At 39.3% G+C, this 19,804-nt stretch overlaps 1 protein-coding gene across 1 annotated transcript in view; it reads right to left on the minus strand.

Moving 5' to 3' along the window:
• Positions 1-3,966: 3,966 nt before the first annotated feature.
• Positions 3,967-19,804, minus strand: part of LOC105823800 (calcium-activated chloride channel regulator 1) — a 29,830-nt gene continuing 13,992 nt past the window's right edge. Inside the window, exons 7-15 of the mRNA XM_012661049.1 lie at positions 19,044-19,262; positions 18,021-18,248; positions 14,562-14,736; positions 12,496-12,602; positions 10,268-10,483; positions 9,073-9,334; positions 7,798-7,968; positions 5,247-5,486; positions 3,967-4,412 (exon numbers count right to left, since the gene is read on the minus strand). Coding sequence (XP_012516503.1) covers positions 4,015-4,412; positions 5,247-5,486; positions 7,798-7,968; positions 9,073-9,334; positions 10,268-10,483; positions 12,496-12,602; positions 14,562-14,736; positions 18,021-18,248; positions 19,044-19,262 — 2,016 coding nt within the window. The 3' untranslated portion in view covers positions 3,967-4,014. The remainder of the gene's footprint in view (positions 4,413-5,246; positions 5,487-7,797; positions 7,969-9,072; positions 9,335-10,267; positions 10,484-12,495; positions 12,603-14,561; positions 14,737-18,020; positions 18,249-19,043; positions 19,263-19,804) is intronic.

Genomic DNA, 19,804 nt, shown 5'->3' on the forward strand with positions numbered 1-19,804 from the left:
TCACTCTAACAAAAAGTTTTTGGAAAGATTTTGCCATTTTTTAAAAGTCTAAAACCATGTAGAATTATTCCAATTAAAATCCGCTGAGGCCATATATCAGGTAGTTTTTTTGAAAGTACAATTTAAAAATTATAGTGCGTATATTGTCTCTCTCTCTCTCTCTCTCTCTCTCTCTCTCTCTATCCCCCTCCTACTCCTTTATTCTTTTGCTGGTGTTGATATCACCAGATTATCATCAGGAGAATGAAAAGAATTAGATCTGTGTATCCACATGCAGAAAAATGAAATTAGACCCTTATCTCACACCATATACAAAAATCAATCCAAAATGGATTAAAGGCTTAAAGGTAAAACCTGAAACATAGAACACATATAAGGGGAAAACTTTATGATATTGGTCTAGGCAATGATTTTTTGGATTTGACTCCAAAAGCTCAGGCAACACAACCAAAAATAGACAAATGGGATTACATCGAACTAAAAATCTCCTGTAAAGGAAAAAAATTAACAGAGTGAAGAGGCAACCTACGGAATGAGAGAAAATATTTGCAAGCCATACATCTGATAAGGAGTTAATATATAAGGAACTCAATATAAGGAAGTCAAACAATTCAATACCAAGAAAAAAAAACAAATTAAAAAATAGGCAATGGGCCTGAATAAGTATTTCTCAAGAGAAGACATACAAATGGCCAATAGGCATATAAAAAAAAATGTTCGACATCATTAATCATTAGGGAAATGCAAGTTAAAACCACAATGAGCTATAACCTCACACCTGTCAGAATGGCTATTATCAAAAAGATGAAATATTGAATGTTTTGGCAAGGATATAGAAAAAAGGGAACGCTAACACACTGTTAGTAGAAATGTAAATTAGTGTAGCCATTATAGAAAACAACAGGGAGGTTCCTTAAAAAATTAAAACTAGAGTTACCATATGATCTAGCAATCCCGCTCCTGGTTATATATCCAAAGGATTTGAAATCAGTATGTTGAAGAGATATTTGCACTCCTGTGGTCATTGCAGCATTATTCACAATAGCCAAGTTATGGAATCAACTTGCGTCTATCAACAGACACTCAACAGAGCAGGAATGGATAAAGAAAATGTGGTATATACAGTCATCATGAAATTACAAAGACAGTTTGGTGGGGTAGGAACTGAGCAACTTAGAGGGTTAGGACGTTGTAGCAAAAATAAGATACTGGGTTTTAAGATTTCACAGGTCAATCTGTTCCAGGTCATAACTAGGTCCAAATTGTGCCCTTAGAAGTATTAAGTCAAACCATATGGAATTGCCAATATGCCCATTTTTTACTTATAAAAAAACACTTTCAAGATCCAATCCAATAGTTTGCTCAAGTTTAGTGGAGATGGGGTAAAAATCAGGGGATTTTGAGGTTAACATATTGATTGGCTCATTCATATAGACTCTGATATCACTCAGAATAATCTTAGGAAATGAGGGGGAGGAGTGTTGTGACTCAGGTGCCTATCTTGGGTGAGGATGGTAGATGACAGGGAAGAGAAAGATTGAAGGAAGGCATCGATCAGTGGCATAGGTTGGAGGCCTTTAAAAAAAACCACAACATTGGATCATAGGCGTAATGGCCTTGTTTGTAAGTTGCAAAAGGGAGCTTGGTACCCTTTCTTGGTACTTGTATTTGGGTATTGGGAGAAGTACCAGTGTCTAGGATAGATTTATTAGATTTACCCACTCACTTAATTGGCCTGTCAGAAACTAAAAAAACTAAGGTCATTGTGGGGCAATGATGGCATAAAGTAAAATTTTGTCTTATTACTTATGACAATTCAGATCCATTTTACAATAAACTGCCTTATAATCGAGAGTGCATAAGAATTTTTTTTTTTTTTTTTTTACTGTTCTCTACTTTTCGACTTATCTACTTATTGACATTTACCTTTTTTCTCCTCTGAAGTCACATCCTACCCCCTATGCAGTTTGCCACTGTATCCCATGGTACCTTCTGAGTTTGCCCAAATGGGAAATTAAAATTTCAATGAGTGATGTTCAAACTTTTCAAGGCTAAATCCCTGGCAGCCAATGTTTTATGGAGCTGAATTGGAACCTCAGACTTATTTGTCCACTTGGAGCAGGTGAGTGGCCCTCTCCTCAGGTATGTGCCCTGGTTTGGTTTTGTAACTTTCTGAAGAGGATTCCAAGCTGACCCTCTGCCCACTTGATTGGCAAAACACCTGGATGTGCCCTCAATAAACAATATTGACTTTTGGACATCAGTGTCTTCTAGCCTTTGAACTCTACTGTTCAGTTATTATAACAAAATTGTGTGTAAGAAATACTAGTCATAGAAAGCTCCCTGAAGGACATACAATCCATTCACTCCAAGTTTTATCTCTGAGGCAAGGTCAAGAGCTACTTGATAGGTCTGCATCGTTTGGGTCCCTATATAATCGCCTTTCCTAAACAATGCTGTGGTGTTACTCCATTGGCTTGCAGCGAAGACTGTCGTGATTAGCACTGAATTAAACTTGCTGTTTATTATATGGATGTTGCTAAGTCTGCACCCTTAACATCACAGCACCCTAATTTATTGAGGATCCATAGATGAAACCTCCAGTGGTTCTCAGGACTAGGAAAAGCCATGCTTCTCCTGAGCCTCTGATTTGCTTTTAACTGAAGACTGCTATCTTATTACTGTATATGTCTCCTTTGTCTTACCTACTTGTCACAAAATGAAATGTGTTACCTAGCTGTAGCAATTGTATAGAAAATTATAGTTTGCATTGGATGTGCTGATCCTTCCCCTGGTTTTTATTATATATTTACTTCATTCCATTTATTTATTTTTTAGTGTATTTATTGTATGTGTCTCTGAGATGCCTCAAATCCTGTTTTGGAATAAGGAAGGCCTATAAATAAGGAAATAAATTTTGGGTCTACATGGAAACAATATCCTATACATTTTGTTTTCAATCATAAAGAGACCCACCCATGTCTTGAACTCATTATGCTAATGAACTGAGAACTGGAAACACTTTTCACAAGAATATCTACCCTTGGAAGCACTGGACTCTGTGATTAGTCTTTGATGGGGACTGCCATGTTGCTAGGTCTATATTTGCATCCCCTTTTCCTTTTCTTCTCCTTCCCCTTTTATTTATCATGCTGCCAGCCTCTCTCACCCTTAATCGGCCCTTCGCGTGATCCTCAAATCCCCCCTTCTCAAGAACAGCTCTGAGCATATTGGCCTCCTGATTTCAAAAATAAATCCTCAAATACTCTTTAGTGCCTACAGGAAAAAGATCCACAACTCTTACTCATCTTTGTATCCTTAGGGCCTAGCAAAGGCCTGTAATATAGTAGGCAGTTGATTAACATTTGTTGAATGAACTGAATTACATTAAATAATTAAAGCACTTGGTGCAAAGTACACAATAAATGTTTATTTCTCAATCACTTTCCCTTCACTCCTGGCCTGAAGCTACCTTTCCCACCTCATTTCCCACCACTGTGTCTTTAAGCGTCATGATTCTTGAAATTTCATGCACATAACATCATTTCTGTGCCTAGGGACCTTTTATCATGCTGTGATTTCTTTCTACAATGCAATATCTTTCTTAAATGCATCCTCCTGGCTCAAATCTAGAGAAAAGATGTCAGTCATGTTGGTCCAAAGCTCCTATATAACAAGTCATGCCTTTTATATTGAAATAATTTGGTTTGGCCATTTCTAGTATCATTTACCATAAGAAATCAAACAGCTTTTAGCAACTCTATTAGATTAGCTACAATTGCAAGACCTTTTTAACTGGAAAAGCTCTTTGAAATGAATAAAAACATACCTCCATTTATTGATACAAGTGCCCCTTCTTTCTAGTATTCAAAATCATTCAGAATAAAAGATTGAACAACCCAGTGGTTTAGCATTTTATTTCATTATACTACCCCCTACAGGAAATCTGAAATACATTTTAGAAAATTTTATGATCAAAAGAAGGACAGATGGTTTACTTTATCTCATGAAAACTCAGCCCAAGCCTACTGACACTTGCAGTTCTCCCAGCCACTTCCACATAATTTTTAAAACATGAATGCCAGGAATGGTGCTGTTGATATTAATATTAGGACAAGGAACGGAAGTGTCATCGGGATGAGGTGTCTCTGGAGAAGGCTGTGGAGGAATAAACAAAGATACTTGTGCAATGTTGGATATTTCTGATTTCAGATCAACCTTATCAACAGCCTGAACAGCAATGAAGAGATCTGTGCCATTTTCAAAAGTGATGTTTTCTGGTTCAAACACAAAGACTTCCTCAGAGTTGGCCTCCTTAGGGATGAGATCATCAGTATTCACTTGAAGAGAATCATTGAACTTGTCCCTGAGATCAAGAATACTTGTACTTATTCGAATGATATACTTGTGAGCTAAAAAAAGAAAAAAAGGAAGTGACTTGTAATTCTCAAATCTTAAAGAGCTAAAAAAGAAACCCTTAAGTTTAAAAAGTCTGCTAGAAACTGTATCACTATCCCATACAATTCCTGAATAAATGAAATCGATGGCCCACATTTATAAAGGATTAGTATCTTTTTCATTCCTGTTTGTATATTCTGACAAAGTGATAAATATAAAACTGGATCGGGCATGACTTGAAGCCTTGGTCAGCATTTCTGGCCATAGCACCTGGCTAAAGGGAGAGATTGTTTAACTACTGTTTATTATTTTATTCCTCACAGAGGGATTTTTGTACCAGTTCTTCCGAAACTGTAATGTGGGTGCAAATCACCCAGGGATCTTAAAACGCAGATTCTGGTTCGGTAGGTCTGGGGTGGGGCCTGGGGCTCTCTATTTCTAACAAGGGTTCAAGGGATGCCCATGCGGCAGCCCATAGGCCACACCTTGAGAGAGAAAGTAGGACCTGAGGTTTCTTCCAAGAGACAGCTCTGCTCCGTACGTGTCTATGCTCTATTCCCTGTTCTTCCCCAGAAGTCATTACTGAAAATAAGGTTTATTAAAGGACAGTTTGGCAAGATTTCAGAAAAAAGTAAAGTTTACCTTTCCTGACTGAAACCTCTCACTCTCAAAGTGGCCGTTTTTCAAATTTTAAGTCTCTCTCACTTAGCGATCTTTACCTTTCCTTTCAGAGCACGGTCAAGATCCCTCCTGCCTTCCGCCCCCTCACACACCATAACACGCCTGCCTGCCCATCCTCTGCTTGGCTGGTGAACTCCTTTACAGGGTCCACACCACGGTCAGCTTACCTGTCCCGTGATCATAATCATCTCCAGGAGCTGTCCAAGTCAGGTTAATGAGATTGCCCCCCTGGATTTTCGCCTTCAGGTCGGTGATTTGGCAAGGTGGGAAGAGATCAGGTATGGGGGCCTTTGGGACATCAGAGGCCACAAATGAACCTCCTGAGGTTGTTCTGCTAAAACATACTTGTTTGTCTTGAGGATCATTCTTATTAATTTCAGGTCTTGGTGGATTCCATTTTATTTCACCTGCATTAAATAATTATTCAAAATATGGTAAGCAACATCACCAAAGGTCACTTCCTCCCTCTGTTTTTTTGTCGAATGACCCTCTTCCTACTCTCCCCTTCCCCTTCTTTCCTCCCACACACAAAATTCATTTTAAATATTTAGTGACAAGACTCCAAATCAGGTTGCATCAGAGGGAAAAAAGCTAAGAGAGAATCACTATTCTTTATCTCACAGATATTTCCCGGATATTTAGTGGAATAATCTTTTGGAATTTATTTTCCTAATATTTGTTCCTAATACTTGTCTGGAATTGTTTCTTTTCCTATCTTTTTGCCTATCCTGATCATAACATTCCATAAGGTCCATTTAAATACCACCTCCGTTTTAAACTCAGACTGCCTTAAGAAATCCTTGCTATACTGTGGGTTCCATTATCTTTCCTATGTATTTGGTAATTAATCATGTGTACTTTCAAGGATTGCCTCGATTGTTATTCTATGCATATTTCTTTCACTTTCTCCTTATTTGTGTTTTTTTAAAATTAGATTTCAGTTTTTCATGAAATTGTTTTATGTCAGGGGTTCCAAAATTTTATGCTTTTGAAAAACGGATTTTCTCAATATATGTATGAGAACCTAGTTCTTGTAGCAATCTCATTTTCCTTCATGTTCTTGTTGAAAGTTTGTATAAAAGTAATCCTGGAATTCAAAAAATACTCTGGCTTGCTCAATCTGTGGGGTTCTCAGACTCTCTTTTTAGTAAAAATATTCACTCCATAATACCCTAACTTGGCATTACTTAGAATTTGCTTTCTCATAAACTCTACATCTGTAACCCACACAATTTCTCTGTAAAGACAGATTAATCTTCATGGCCATTAATCTGGTCTTGGGCAAGGATGACATAGGTGCTTTGGAAGGTTCAGGGTTAGTATTGAATTCCCCAATAGAGACTCTCTTGGTATTACGGCTCATCAAGTGATAGAGGGAAGAACACGGTTTTTTAGTGCTAAGCCAGGCAATATCACTATTAGTTATATGGACCAATAACCTCTCTAGCCTCTGTTTCTCCATCTGTAAAAAGGGATATTTAGGAGAATGAAGTGTACTACTGTAAGTAAAGCACTGTGATAAAGGTACACATAGCTACTAAACCAATCCCCTCCGGCCTTCTTCCCCGAACTCAAAAAGCAATAATAGTGTCTCTTAAAGCATTTTTTTCCTATGGTCACCTTTGCATGAGGGGACAGTACGTGTCTCAGAACCCTCCCTTCACTAAGCACTCACTCAAGTAAAGAAGATAGTGGGAAGCTTCTTGAAGGAGCTCTTCTCCTTACTGCACACCAACATCAGGAAAAGTCCCGCCCAGAACAGGGTGGAGAGGGATAGAAAACAAGTGCTGGAACCCATCAGGATTCACACTTGGTCTCAATTCCTGCTCTAGTCCAGGACAAGTATTTGTAACCAGGAGTGGCGTGGGACTGTTTCATGGACATAATGTTCCCACCTGCTTGCAGTTGAAAACCACTAGATAGAACACAGCTTTTAATTACTTCAGTTCAAAGCCCAGCACTCTACCAAATAAAGGATGTGGGCTCAGTGTGCTGACCAGAATTAGGTTCATCTACTATTCTCCCTGGTCTGAGCAGGAGGAAACAAGAGGAAAGAAAGACAGTGACTTATAACAGTGATATTGATGTAGATAACAAGCCCTACATTGTTATTTTTTATTCAGTGGAAATTCTTCATTAGAATGAATTAGAAATGCTTCAGTGGAAAGAGCTTCATTAAAAAATGTTTTAAAAAGAATAATAAAACATTTATTGCACACTGTTTATCAGCAACAGCTTATTAGATGTATTTACTTGTTTATTCCTCATGACCATCCTATGAGGTAGTTACTATTACTATCCTTATTTTACAAATTCAGGAAAGTGAAACACAAAGAGATTACCCAAAATACATTATTTGGTAGAGGACTGGGCTTTGAACTGAGGTAGTCAAAAGCTGTGTTCTATCTAGTGGTTTTCAACTGGGAGCTATTTTGCCCACCTAGGGGACAGTGGATGATGTATAGAGACATTTTTGATTGTCATGACCGGGGGGCTGCTATTGACATCAGTGAGTAGAGGACAGTGATGCTACTAAACGTCCCACCATTGCAGAGGGTAGTCCTCCACAACAAAGGATTGTCTGGCTTAAAATGTTAATAATACCATGATTGAGAAACTCTGATTTAATCATGCACCATTCTGCCCCACAGGCTTAATGGTTTCCTCTTGATCACAAGCCTTTTACTCAACCCAGGTGTGTTATTACAGGTTACTTACCATTCTCAATCCAGCCAGGTATGTACATGGCTCCACTCTGCGGGGATATCACTCTCCGTCTGGCTGTGTCAATTCCTCCCAGAGCCCACACTTTTACACTGTATCTACCATTTGTATCATAAGCTGTAAAATACCTTGAGTAGATACCATCATTCTTAGTAGCATCAGCACCTTGATAAGGAAATGCAGGAATTAATGAATATCCTAAAGGTAACTGGGCATTTGTATACTTCCAACTCATATGTGGGTTAAAAATTTTCAAAGGAAAGAGAAATCCACCAATATCTTTAAGAGATCTTAAGATTTGAGTATGTTAAGAATAAGGCCTATTTATTCTTTTACCACTGTGTGTGTGTACGTGTGTGTGTGTGTGTGTGTGTGTGTGTGTAGTTTTATGTGTACATCTTGTCTTTTTGAATTGTCTTTCTTTTTGAAATCTGAGATCATGTTGGGTTTTTTGTTACACCCAACATAGCACAAGGTAACTACTTAATATGTATCTATTGAACTGAATTGAATTGTTGTATGTGACCAAGGAGGAAAAAATATATGATTATTTAATAAAAGTTATGACTTCTCAGGGTAGATTTAGGTAGAAAATTCATTTATAGAATTCATTCTAATAAGATTACTTGCATCACAGACATGTTCTTTCTAAAAAGAAATGTGGAGTCTCTTTTCTCTCTCCTGATAGACTTCTTAAATACAAGAATAATGGACATACTTTTACTTCAGAGGCAAGTTAATATAAAGCCTGTATAGATATAGAAATCATATAAAATTGTACTCAAATCCATCTCTGCTGCTTTCTTAATGTGAAAGCCTCAGTTTCTTCACCTGTAATGTAGGGATAATAATATCTTGAAAGTGTGTGGTGAAGATAAAAACAAATATATATACATATATCTTTGTATATATGTATTTGTGTATATATATATATATACGTATATGTAAGTATATATAACCACCTAACACAAAATAGCTATTAATTTTCCTCCTTCTCTTTTTGGGGGGTATGGAATATCTTCTGACAATCTCCTAGAGGCTCTGTGTCTATTGAGGTTGAGCCGCTAATGCATTTTGAGCTTTGCAGAAGCCTTCTTTACCAACATTTTGAAATATATGAATTGTGAGGAAATGGAGAATACTCCCAACCAGGCCCCCAGTGCTGGGTTCCCTGCTTCTAACTGCCCTCACCAGACCATGCCCTTTTGCTGTTCTCTGTTTGCTTCTTAGAGAAAGAAAGATATATGTTCCAATTTCTTGGATGACTACCTGCTCCATTGTCCAGTAATTCCAAGGTAACTGTATTTCCATCCGCAGATTCGATCAGGGCTGTGACACTGGCCCTGACAATTGGTGAGGTTCCTTGGCGAATAGTTGCATAAACTATCATGGGGCTGGGGAATTTGCCTGTGTCCTTGTTAATTTTGGAGGTCACTGTAATTGGAGGCAGGGTGGCACTTGAGGCACGGGAGGTGACAGTCAGAGTCAGGGTTTGTGAGCTTGCTTGCAGACTGTATTTCCAAGTACCAACCTGATCAAAACAAGTGGAGACATTTCCAATTGATAATATTAGGTGACACAGACCTGAGTTCAATGTCACATATAGGAAAAGCTTATCTGATACAAGCATGTTACAAGCACATATAAGAAGATTTGGGCATTTTTGATACTCTGTCAGCCAAGGAGAGCTTCAGTGTGTTTGGACTAACTATGTGGTTCCCATTGTCAAGAAAATCCTACTCAGGGGGAAAATGATTTCTGAAAGCTGTGTCCTTATCTTCAAGAAATTTTAACATTTGACTATGTTAAGGATGAGGCCTACTTCTTTCACCACTATGTATGTAAGTATATGTGTGTGTGTATGTGTATAGTTTTATGTGTATATCTTGTCTTCTTGAATTGTTGTCTTTCTTTTTGAAATCTGAGATCATATTGGATCTCTGTTATAAACAACATAGCACAGGGTAACTACTCAATATGTATTGAACTGAATTGAATTGTTATATGTGACTACAGAGAGAAAAATATTATATGATAATTTAATAAAAATTATGACTTCTCCTCATGGTAGATTTAGGTAAATCATTTACACAATTCATTCTAATAAGGTTACTTACATTGCAGTAAGTAGATATGTTCTTTCTAAAAAGCCTTGGTTTTTCAAGAGATGGACTCCTGAGGTAGAGGAAATAGTTTTCATGATCCTAAAGCTTCAAGGATCATTTTGCATCTTGACTGTGACGTAGTTGGAAGGTTCTCCCTTTAGTACCTGGACAAAATATCACCTATTTCCTTTCTCTTGACTTGCTGTCATTTTGATTGGATGGAGATTTTTCCTTGTTCTCTCTTTGATTCAATACTGACTCTCCTTTTAGCAACCACCAACATTTTAAAAGCTATAATTACTTTGTAAAAACTTTATTTATTATCAAATTGTGAGAAGGAAAAAAAGCTGACTTCATACCTTGGCAGTGCCTGGGATTTGCAGGTAGGACATTTTGGTTTTGGTATCTACTAAAAAGCCATCTTGTTTCTTTCCACTGGGATCCCAGAGAAGGATTTGGGGAGCTTGTGTTGTCCAGGTGACAAGAAACAAAGTGTCATTTCCCACTGTGCTGTCCACAATCACTGTGCCGTTCATCCACTGACTGTTCTTAAGGGTCGATCCCTTACTCTCAAGCTGTGAAGAAAAACAACTCTTTACTTTCTGGAGAACACAGCTCCCAACACATGGACTTTTCCATTCTGCCCCTGACTCTCATCAAGTGCCCCATTAAAAAGCTTTCTATGATGCCTGCATCCTTGATTTGGTGTTTAGGACCCATTATGGTCCAGTTCCAAATTATCTTTCCAGCCTGAGCTTCCACAATTTCCCTTCCTCCACCCAAATAAGACCACTTCCCCAAACTATCCCTCTGAATTCCTGACTTTATAATACTCTCTGCTTTTCCTGGAAGTCTTTACATTTATTTCCCCTATTTATCTAAGCTTTGTTAATCCTTCCCCGCCTCAGTCTTCTCCATTTATCTAAGCCTTACTCATCCTTCAAAACTCAGTTCAAATATCAATTTCTCCATAAAGCTTTCTCTGATGTTCATCTCCCTCATCAGTTGTAAATAATCTCTCCCTCTCATGAACTCTTGTAGGATTTCATTTCTGTTAGTCCTTTGATGTTCATCACATTGTGCTTCACCTTATACTTTTTGGTGTACACAGCTACTCTCATTTACCAGACTATACACTCTTAAGGGGACTGATTGCGATTAGTTTCACCCACATATGGATTGTTTGAATGACCTAATTGCTAGGTCAAGTATCATTGCAGTCCCTGTGTAGATAAATGAAATAAGCCAATAGCAAGGCTGGTGTGTTGTTTGGAGTAGAATGAAGGAGCTGCCAAGCTGAGACTGAGGTGGGGAAGGATTAACAAGGCTTTTGTGGAAAACGTGAGTTTGAGGATTATCTCCTAGATAGTTATCAATTGTCTCTAAGTTGGTACCTATGAGAAGAAAGAGTGGTCTGATCATGAGCCAGATTTTCTAGTTTCACTGGTAAATTATGATCTTGGGTGTGGAGAAAGCGAAGGGCTATTAGATTTGGTTCTTGTGGCAGGTTGGTAAATGAATCCTGTTCATTTCTCCATCTCTCTCCCCGTTAGATTCTTAAATATAAAAATAATGAGCAGAAATTGCCTGACTGTGAACTTGTCCTTTTACCAGTTTAATTACTTTTCTGAGACACATTCCTCTCTTTTCCAAACCAGGTCCTTGAATTTAATTTTCTGAATCTGAACTAGGATAACCCAGATGGATAACAGAACTGCTGTTTTCTCTGATTGAATAAATGCTACATTGGTAGACCATAAAGCTATTTTTTTGAAATCTGTCATTGTTAGGGTTTTGACATTTACAGTATTATTTTACCTTTATCCAAACTGTCATAATAAAAGTTATAATTCATACTGATGTGAATGCCGATTGTTTATTTATTCTAGTTTAAAATTTCATGTAATTTCTGCAACTACTAGAAAAGAGCATTTTAAAATACATTTGTCTTTTGTTTTTTTTAATAGTCCCCAGTCTTTTGAAAGGCAATTTGGTTTTCTCCAAATGGGCCCATGGAGGTTTTCTAGTTCATTCCTGGTGGAGAAACTAAGAGGTGAAGTTTTTTGCCCATAGTCACAGAGTTAATGACACCCCAGGACCAAGATCAAAGGATCTGGACTGACACCACCAGCTTTTCACAGTACAAAGCACTTCCTATCCATTATATGAAAATCTTGGCAAATATCAGGGATTTGAGATAATGGAAAAATAGAGCAAGTAATCCCTGAACACTTGTTCCAGAAAATTTGTAATTGAGATGATCTACTCTGAAGAAAATTCTGAGCCAATTATATTGCTATGGTTGCTTCTTAACAGATGTTAAAAAAGAATTCTTGGACCCATTGTAATTTACGTTGCTGGTTTCTATAAGGAAATCACTTAGTATTGTTTCCAAACATGCAAACACTAATTGCCTCATTTAAATGAGGAATGTTGCATTTTAGAAATAATATTTAATATCAAGCTGAACCTTCTATTTTAATTCACTATTAGAAGAATGTAAAACTTAAAACTTTTAACCATTAGAGTCTCCATCTTGGCTATGATTATGTATAAACATGAAACACCAAAGAATAAGAACTCCAACCTGGATGGAGCGCTGAGAGGGAGCTCCGTTTCCTGATGCAAGGGCCCCGAAAGCATCAATGAGGCCATTGTTCTGAACTTGATCTGAAGCATATGTCTGTAAACCTCCTAAAATGAAATTACATTATCAGAAATTATTTCACAGAAAGCAAGTATTTGCAACATTTTTGCTGTTGTTAAAATAAGAGAATACACAAAATAAATATTCTATTGTATTATTATTATTATTAATATTTTAGAGACAAGGTCTCGCTCTGTCACTCAGGCTGGAGTGCAGTAGCACAATCACAGCTCACAGCAACCTTGAACTCCTAGCCTCAAAAGATCCTCCTGCCTCAGCCTCCCAAAGTGCTGGGATTACAGGTGTGAGCTACTGCATGTAGCCCCATTGAGTTATTAAAGGATAAATAGATCAACATCGAATAGAATCAACTCAGAAGTTGATAATAATTTTCTAATCCTAGTAAATAATAGCTTCAGCAACGTCTCAGTCATCTGGCTACTTCAACTATCTGCTAAGCAGCCATGAATTTCTGACAAGACATAACTGATACCATAAAATCTACATTTTAAAGGTCATGCACTTTTATATGAGTCTATTAAGCCTTATGACAAGTCTATTGATTTACTCTTATTTGAAACATAATTCTAATAAACTTGGCTTTAGAGTTTTCTTCTAAATCAGGAAGGATGCATACATGACAGCAGCAAGAAATAACAGCGGACAAAGGGACAGTTATGGAATGGTATAATATGTAGTAAAAATAAGATTATACACCAGGCCTGACAGTCTTGGGCTATTAGAATAATTATAACTAGGATAGTTGGCATGAAAGCACTTTTAAACTATTAAAATGCCATCCAAAGTTAAGGAAAGATTTCAATAATGTAGTCAATGCCCCATCCACAGCCCCTGTGAGTACATCTCTCCCGAGCTGCTGTAAATATTGGCTGCTAATGGCTTATAGCTGCCTCCTTTTCCAGAGAATGATCTTACCAAAAAGGGCCACCCTACCTAGAGAAATAACATGCCCCTCACCTCTGCCTTGTCCTGACGGTCCACAGCCAATGATTGACGGTATAAAAGGCCAGCCCTCCTGCTTCAAGGTGGGACCAAGTCTGTGATGCATATCCCACTCCAGACTCCCCTATGGACTCAGCTAGACTCTTACTAGGTCCACTTGTGTGCTTAGCTTCTTCTCTTGTCCTGTTTTTGCCTCCTTCCTTTTCTCCTGAGAGCTTTCCCTCCATAAATCACAGGCATCCAAATCCCTGTCTCAGGCTCTGCTCCTAGGAAACCCAGCCTAGGATAGGTAGTATTAGGATCAAACAGTCCTGTCATTTTAGCTACATGAGAGGGCAACCCAATATAAATAACTGATACCCATAACATTGCCCCTAAGTAAAAAAAAAAAAAAAAAGAAAAAAGAAAAAATTATGGTCACCCACTCTGCTAAAGAAGCCAGGGAAATATGGGATCTATTTTAACCATCTGTTTGTGTATGGGAAATAGACCTATAATACATTAATGTTTTATGGAGAAACTGCATTGTGTTCTATTTTAGGAATGACCTTCTTCATTGTTCACCAGGCCCTTTGCCCTGCATGCTACTCCTTCCTTCCTCCTTGGACACTTCTTCCCCAGGTAAAGTTAAAGGCATCCTTCTTTGTGCCTTGTTGTCCTTTCTGTTGCTAACATAGCATTTGTATCATGATATTATGTACTTAGTGGCTTGTCTGTCTCCCCTGGTTCTCTTGGCCAGCTGCCAACTAGAAATGAGTGGTTTCTAGTTAGTTTATTAGGTGAATAGTCTTTATAAGGTGCCTGCGAAGAGGACCCAGAGTCCTCACTAAGGTGCTGTGCTAGTTCCATCTTCTCCAGACTGCTCTGGTACTAGCTCCAAAGCCTTAAAACAAATGGGTGCAGTCAGTTCTAATGGCCATTTGAGAGTAAGGGCAGCTAGTTGGCTAATAAGATTACCCCCATCTCTCCCCATCCCACCTTTCCCCCACTCCTAGGTTCACGGGGAGGGACAGTGCACTGGGTCTCAGCAGATCATCCCTCACCTGTCATTTTGGACAGCTCCTCTAGTTCTTGAGCAGCAGAGGGCCCCAGGGCGACCGTGTGGATAATGGCTCCACTTTGTTTCACCTCATTAAAGCAACTGCTTATGGTTTTGTCCTCCCCATCAGTCAGCAGCACAATTTCAGATCCATCTGTTGAGAATTTCTTCCTAATCACCTAAGGATGTAATTCAGAGCATGAATTATCAGACTCAGTGTGGCCAAGGTGTTTGTGTGAAAACTTTATTTACAGGGAAGGAGAAGAGAAATTCTAGATGCAATAAATTACAGTGCCTGGGGATGGTCAAATATCTGTCTTGAAATGATACAATCTTAACCCAGCAACATCCATGGAACTTGACAATCATCTTTTCCCTTGGCTAGCCTGCTCCAGAGAGGGACGTTGTAGCACGCAGGGCAGCTCTAGGTATAGATAGCACTGGGGAAGCAGCAAAGAAGGTTTTTCCAGTTACTTCACATGACACCTCCTTGACAGGCTTTCAGAGGTTCCAAGATGCCTTCAGAAACCATCCTTACTTAATGGGGATTGCATTTGGGGGATATTAGACCCAGGGCAGATTTTAGCTTGTATGATCTTTACCAGTCTGACAGTACCAGCTGTTTATGGCTGGCATTGGTTCTGATCAGCCATTACCCAGGTCACACGTATTGTTAAAATTTTTAATATCCCTTCTGATTAAAGGGAAACATTTTGTTCCTATTAATCCCCACTTCCTAGTTGTCCTGTGACACCTATGTCTCAACTATTCCTGGTAGACTCAGTTTATATATATGTTTTACATGGTGTAGAGAGAATACTCCTTCGGCCAATGTTGAATTAGATTATGATGGAAGGGAAATTAGATAAAAGAATAGTGTTATCTATTTAAGAAGAGAAAGTAAAAGTTCACTCTTCCCCTAAAAAGGGTGGAAGGAGCGATCCAGAAGTAGAGAAGATAAGCAATCAAGCCCAAGTAACCTTCCCTCTCTGGACCAGAATTGCAGAGAGGGAAGGAATCTTAAGTAGATTGAAAGGAGAGCTGGGGGCAGAAGAGGCTTCTGCTGCCCTCCCTGTTTGAGCTCTGAAGGGAGGCTGCCACAAAGGCAATCATTAACGACATGGGAAGAGCAACCGTGACCACTGCTGTTCCTGTGTCAAGGAGCCCAGAGCCCAGGAGCCTGTCAGCTGTGGTTGTGGTCGTGGTCTGACAAAGCTACAGGGCTAGAGAGGCCCAATTTGGATTCCCTTGTGTCACTCCCCATAACTGCTGTGTGTCGTGCAAAACAGGCAGAAGTACCCACGTATCCCACAGGGGAGACAGAAGGCAGCTGGATTGAGAGCTGGAAGGTCAGAGAACAGGTAATCCTGCCACAGAGGCTGAGGGAAGTTGACCTGGCCGGAGGACATGGGGCTGCTCAGGGCTCTGCTGCAACAGTGAGAGCCAGGGTGGGACTGAGTCAGTTGGGGAGGACCACTGGACCCCGACCAAGCCAAGAGAACAAACCAAACCTCTGTGGCCACAGCAGACAGCACTGCAAGGAGCCCAGATCAGACCTGACCTGAGTCCTGCAGCAGAGACCAGCAGGGATCTTGAGGACAGTGTAGGATCCAAGGCCCTTTGCCTCAACACCCTGAAGTCACACACGTTCCTCCCACCCCACACCCAGGCTCCACTGGGGAAGAGGGCCATTCTAAATTCCAATTGTACCCCTCACCCATCTGAATGGAAAATGCCAAACCAGAAGTTCTCTACCACCACATCATCTAGCATTAGTCATCTCCCCTAGAGTTTTGCATAGCAGGAGTTTGGTACAGCACATCAGTGATTTCATTGTTAATTTTTCTTCCTCATTTGCTGCTTTAATCAAAGCTTGGGTGGGTGGCAGAAGCAATAAAACCCAGATGCATGCAGGTGTCTGGAGAAGGGTTTTGCAGCTATACACAAAAGAAGCCATTTTTAGGAAACTGACATTTAAAGTGGAATAAAAGGGCTAGAGGGACAGACAGTATTTAAGGAAATAGATCAGTCCAGTGTCAGGTCAAAGAATGTGAGCAGGAAGCTATGTGTTCCTGCTGCCACTTTGGAAGCTGGAACAGCCTCATTGACGTGTGTTGTGCTCAAAAAGCAGGCTGAGGGCAGACCCGCCCAAGGCATTGAGAGGTTCTGAGATCTTAGGCCAGCCAGCCCCATTCAATCTCCTGTTCTTTGTTTAATGTAGCTAAATAGCCTCTAAATAAATATAGAATTTTGCATTCTATATTTGGAGCAACTAAACACCAGGTGTTATTAGTGCAATCAATTAACTTGATTCAATTTTATTTACTAAGAATCTCCTATATAAATGATATTGTGCTAGCAGCCTGGGAGGTAAAAAGACAAGTCCTATCCCAAAAGAAGTTTTGCTCAATTGAAACACATGATTAGAATCTAAGACAGAAGAGCTTAGAAGTCATAAGAGATAGTTTTGTTTTTAAAGAGTCATAAGTTTTGGAAAGAGATTTTATATAGTTGAAAGAATCAGGAAAGATGTCAAGAAGTAGGTGATGTCTGTGATGAGTCTTTGAAGAATGAATGTGATTTGAGGTGCAAAGAAGGGAGGAGAAAGTGCTCTCTGTGAGGAGCTAGTCTGGCAAAGGTACGGAAGCTCGGAGGACAGATGATACAATTTGCTTAAATACAAGATACCTGGAAGAGAGTCCTTGGTGCTTAAGCCCGGAATGGTAGGTAGGGGCTGTATCATGATAGACCTTAAATATTAGATAGAGGAATTTTTACTTGCTCCCCATTTGTTGAAAATGGGGAGACATGATATCTCCCCAAGTGGAGGGATGATGTGATTGGATGGTCAGATAAGATCGTTAGATATGACTCCAATACACTCATAGTTACAATTCCTGAGTCCTCCTGCTTCTGTAAATAGACCATTTGACTTCCCAAAAGGAGGTTCAGTACACCCAGAAGTTTGGAGTGCTCAGCTGCCTCAAAGCTTAGCCATACTCACAGGTCTTTTTATTCTCATAGAAGATACCCTCTTCTATCCTTGTGTACCATTCCTTCACAGCACTCATGACAATTCGTGAATATACACTTGTTTGTGTATTATGTAGTTACTGTGTCTCCCCCAGTAAGATTATAAGCTCCATGACAGGTGTGGTGCCTGTTTGGCCTTTATGATATTCTTAGTGCTTAGCACAGTGCCTGGCATGTAGAAGGCACACCATGAATATTTTGAATGCAGAAAAGCATGAATGCACAGATGCAGAAAAGCACAAAAACGTGAATGAATTAGTTAATAATAGATTTGGAGGCTTGTGTCTTTGCATCACTTGGACCATTGCTCTGCCCTTGGTTATATAATTCAGTTAGACACTAGACATGTATGGAAACACTGGAAATGGAAATTTCTTAGGAAACATAAATTTCAAACACTGGTAAACTACAACAGAAGAACATGTCTCACAGTAAATGCTGATTGAAGCCCAGAGCAGATGGACGTCCCTCCTGTAGCCGCTGTGGGTAAGCTTTTGATGAGCTTGTCTCTGTCAGTGCCACCATTTATCTGTATGAGTTCACTTTGTACATGGGCAGCACTGTCAAATGTTACCATCCCAACCCAGGACCCCTGCTCGACCGTCTGCAGCAGGAAAAGTTTGCCAGCTTGATTCAGTCGATTAAGGCGGTCACCAGTCTAAATGGAGAAGCAGAAGAAAAGCAGTCAAGTTGGGTTTAGATGGACAAAGAACAGATAACAAATAACAGGCTGGAGGGAATTTGGAAGTGGCTGCCTCGATGTAAAGTAAATGACAACAAGCTTTTTTGAGACATATCCTTCTATGGGGGAAAATTACTTATTTATATTTAGCAGCATCTTTGGGTCAGATTTTAGGGCCTTTGTATAAATATCAAAAGATAAAACCAAGGCCGGGCGCGGTGGCTCACGCCTGTAATCCTAGCACTCTGGGAGGCCCTGAGGCAGAAAGATTGCTTGAGCTCAGTAGTTCAAGACCAGCCTGAGCAAGAGTGAGACCCCCTCTCTACTAAAAAAAAAAAAAAAAAAAGATTATACTCGATTACACAATCATTAAAGTTTAATGCTTTCGTAATAGTTCTAGATAAGTCCTTTGTAGGACTATGGACCTATAGACTTATATATTTTTAGTGAAACATAAAAAGTTAAGTTATATAATTATTAAGTTATATAATAAGTTATATAATAAAAAGTTAAGTTTATATAATTCATCAGAATTTTGCTCATAAATTGGAAATTAATTTAATTTGGCAAATGAGACAGTTGATTCAGAATCTTTGTTGAATAAAGTTGAGGTGGGTGTTTCTGAAGGCAACGATATTGTTATCACTGTTCTGACCCTCAGGTTGTGTTTATTCCCAACCAGTTTCAAGTCATGGTCCAGATTATATCATATGCATATCTCTAAAAAAAAAAATGACCAGCATCCAGAAGACCAAGGCTCATTGAACATACCGACATGCTTCCAGACTTATCAAGGACTAAACACACAATCCTTTGTCCAATCTGCAGTAATGAGAAGGTGGGGTTGGGTGGCTGTGTTGTCATAGGAGTGGTTTTCTTAAAGTCCTCAGAATCTTGGATCACTTCCCACGTGCTTCTGAGATTGCATCTTTCGTTTTGCAGATTTGGGGCTTCTTTATTGTGGTTTTGTTCTGTACAGAATTCAACCACCTGAAATTGTCAATAAAATGATATGATAAAGGTAAACTACTTGGTAAAATCTCTAATAATTTGGTTCCAATATTTTAAATCCCATGTTTAAAATATTTTAATCCCCTGCCCTTCTCCCTAGTTTGCTCTGCTAATCCATAACCTTGGCTCAATCCCACAATCACTGCAGAACACTGCTGGGGAAAATCAGTGTCATAACTCAGAGTTCCTATCTGAAACCATGTCTTCAGTCTCATTAGAGCACTCTTAGTGCTCCTCAGCAATCCGTTTACCTGCTCTAGGTACCTTTTTTCCTACTCCCCGAATTTGCCATATCAAGCCGTCATCACTCTCTTCAAGACTCCTTAGCCTTCCTCTCCTGGTACCACCTTATCTCTCCATCCTTGAATCAACAAACCCTACTTCTTTACTTCCCACTCACTTACCGACACAATGCATTCCAACCTTCCAACAACCAACATTCCAGCTCTCTCCAAAATCCACCTGGATGTCCCACAGGTTCCTCAAACTCCATGCGTCCATCAGTGACTTCATCACCTTTA

This window comes from Propithecus coquereli, unplaced genomic scaffold (assembly GCF_000956105.1).
Source record: "Propithecus coquereli isolate 6110/MARCELLA unplaced genomic scaffold, Pcoq_1.0 Scaffold7, whole genome shotgun sequence".
Lineage (NCBI taxonomy): Eukaryota > Metazoa > Chordata > Mammalia > Primates > Indriidae > Propithecus > Propithecus coquereli.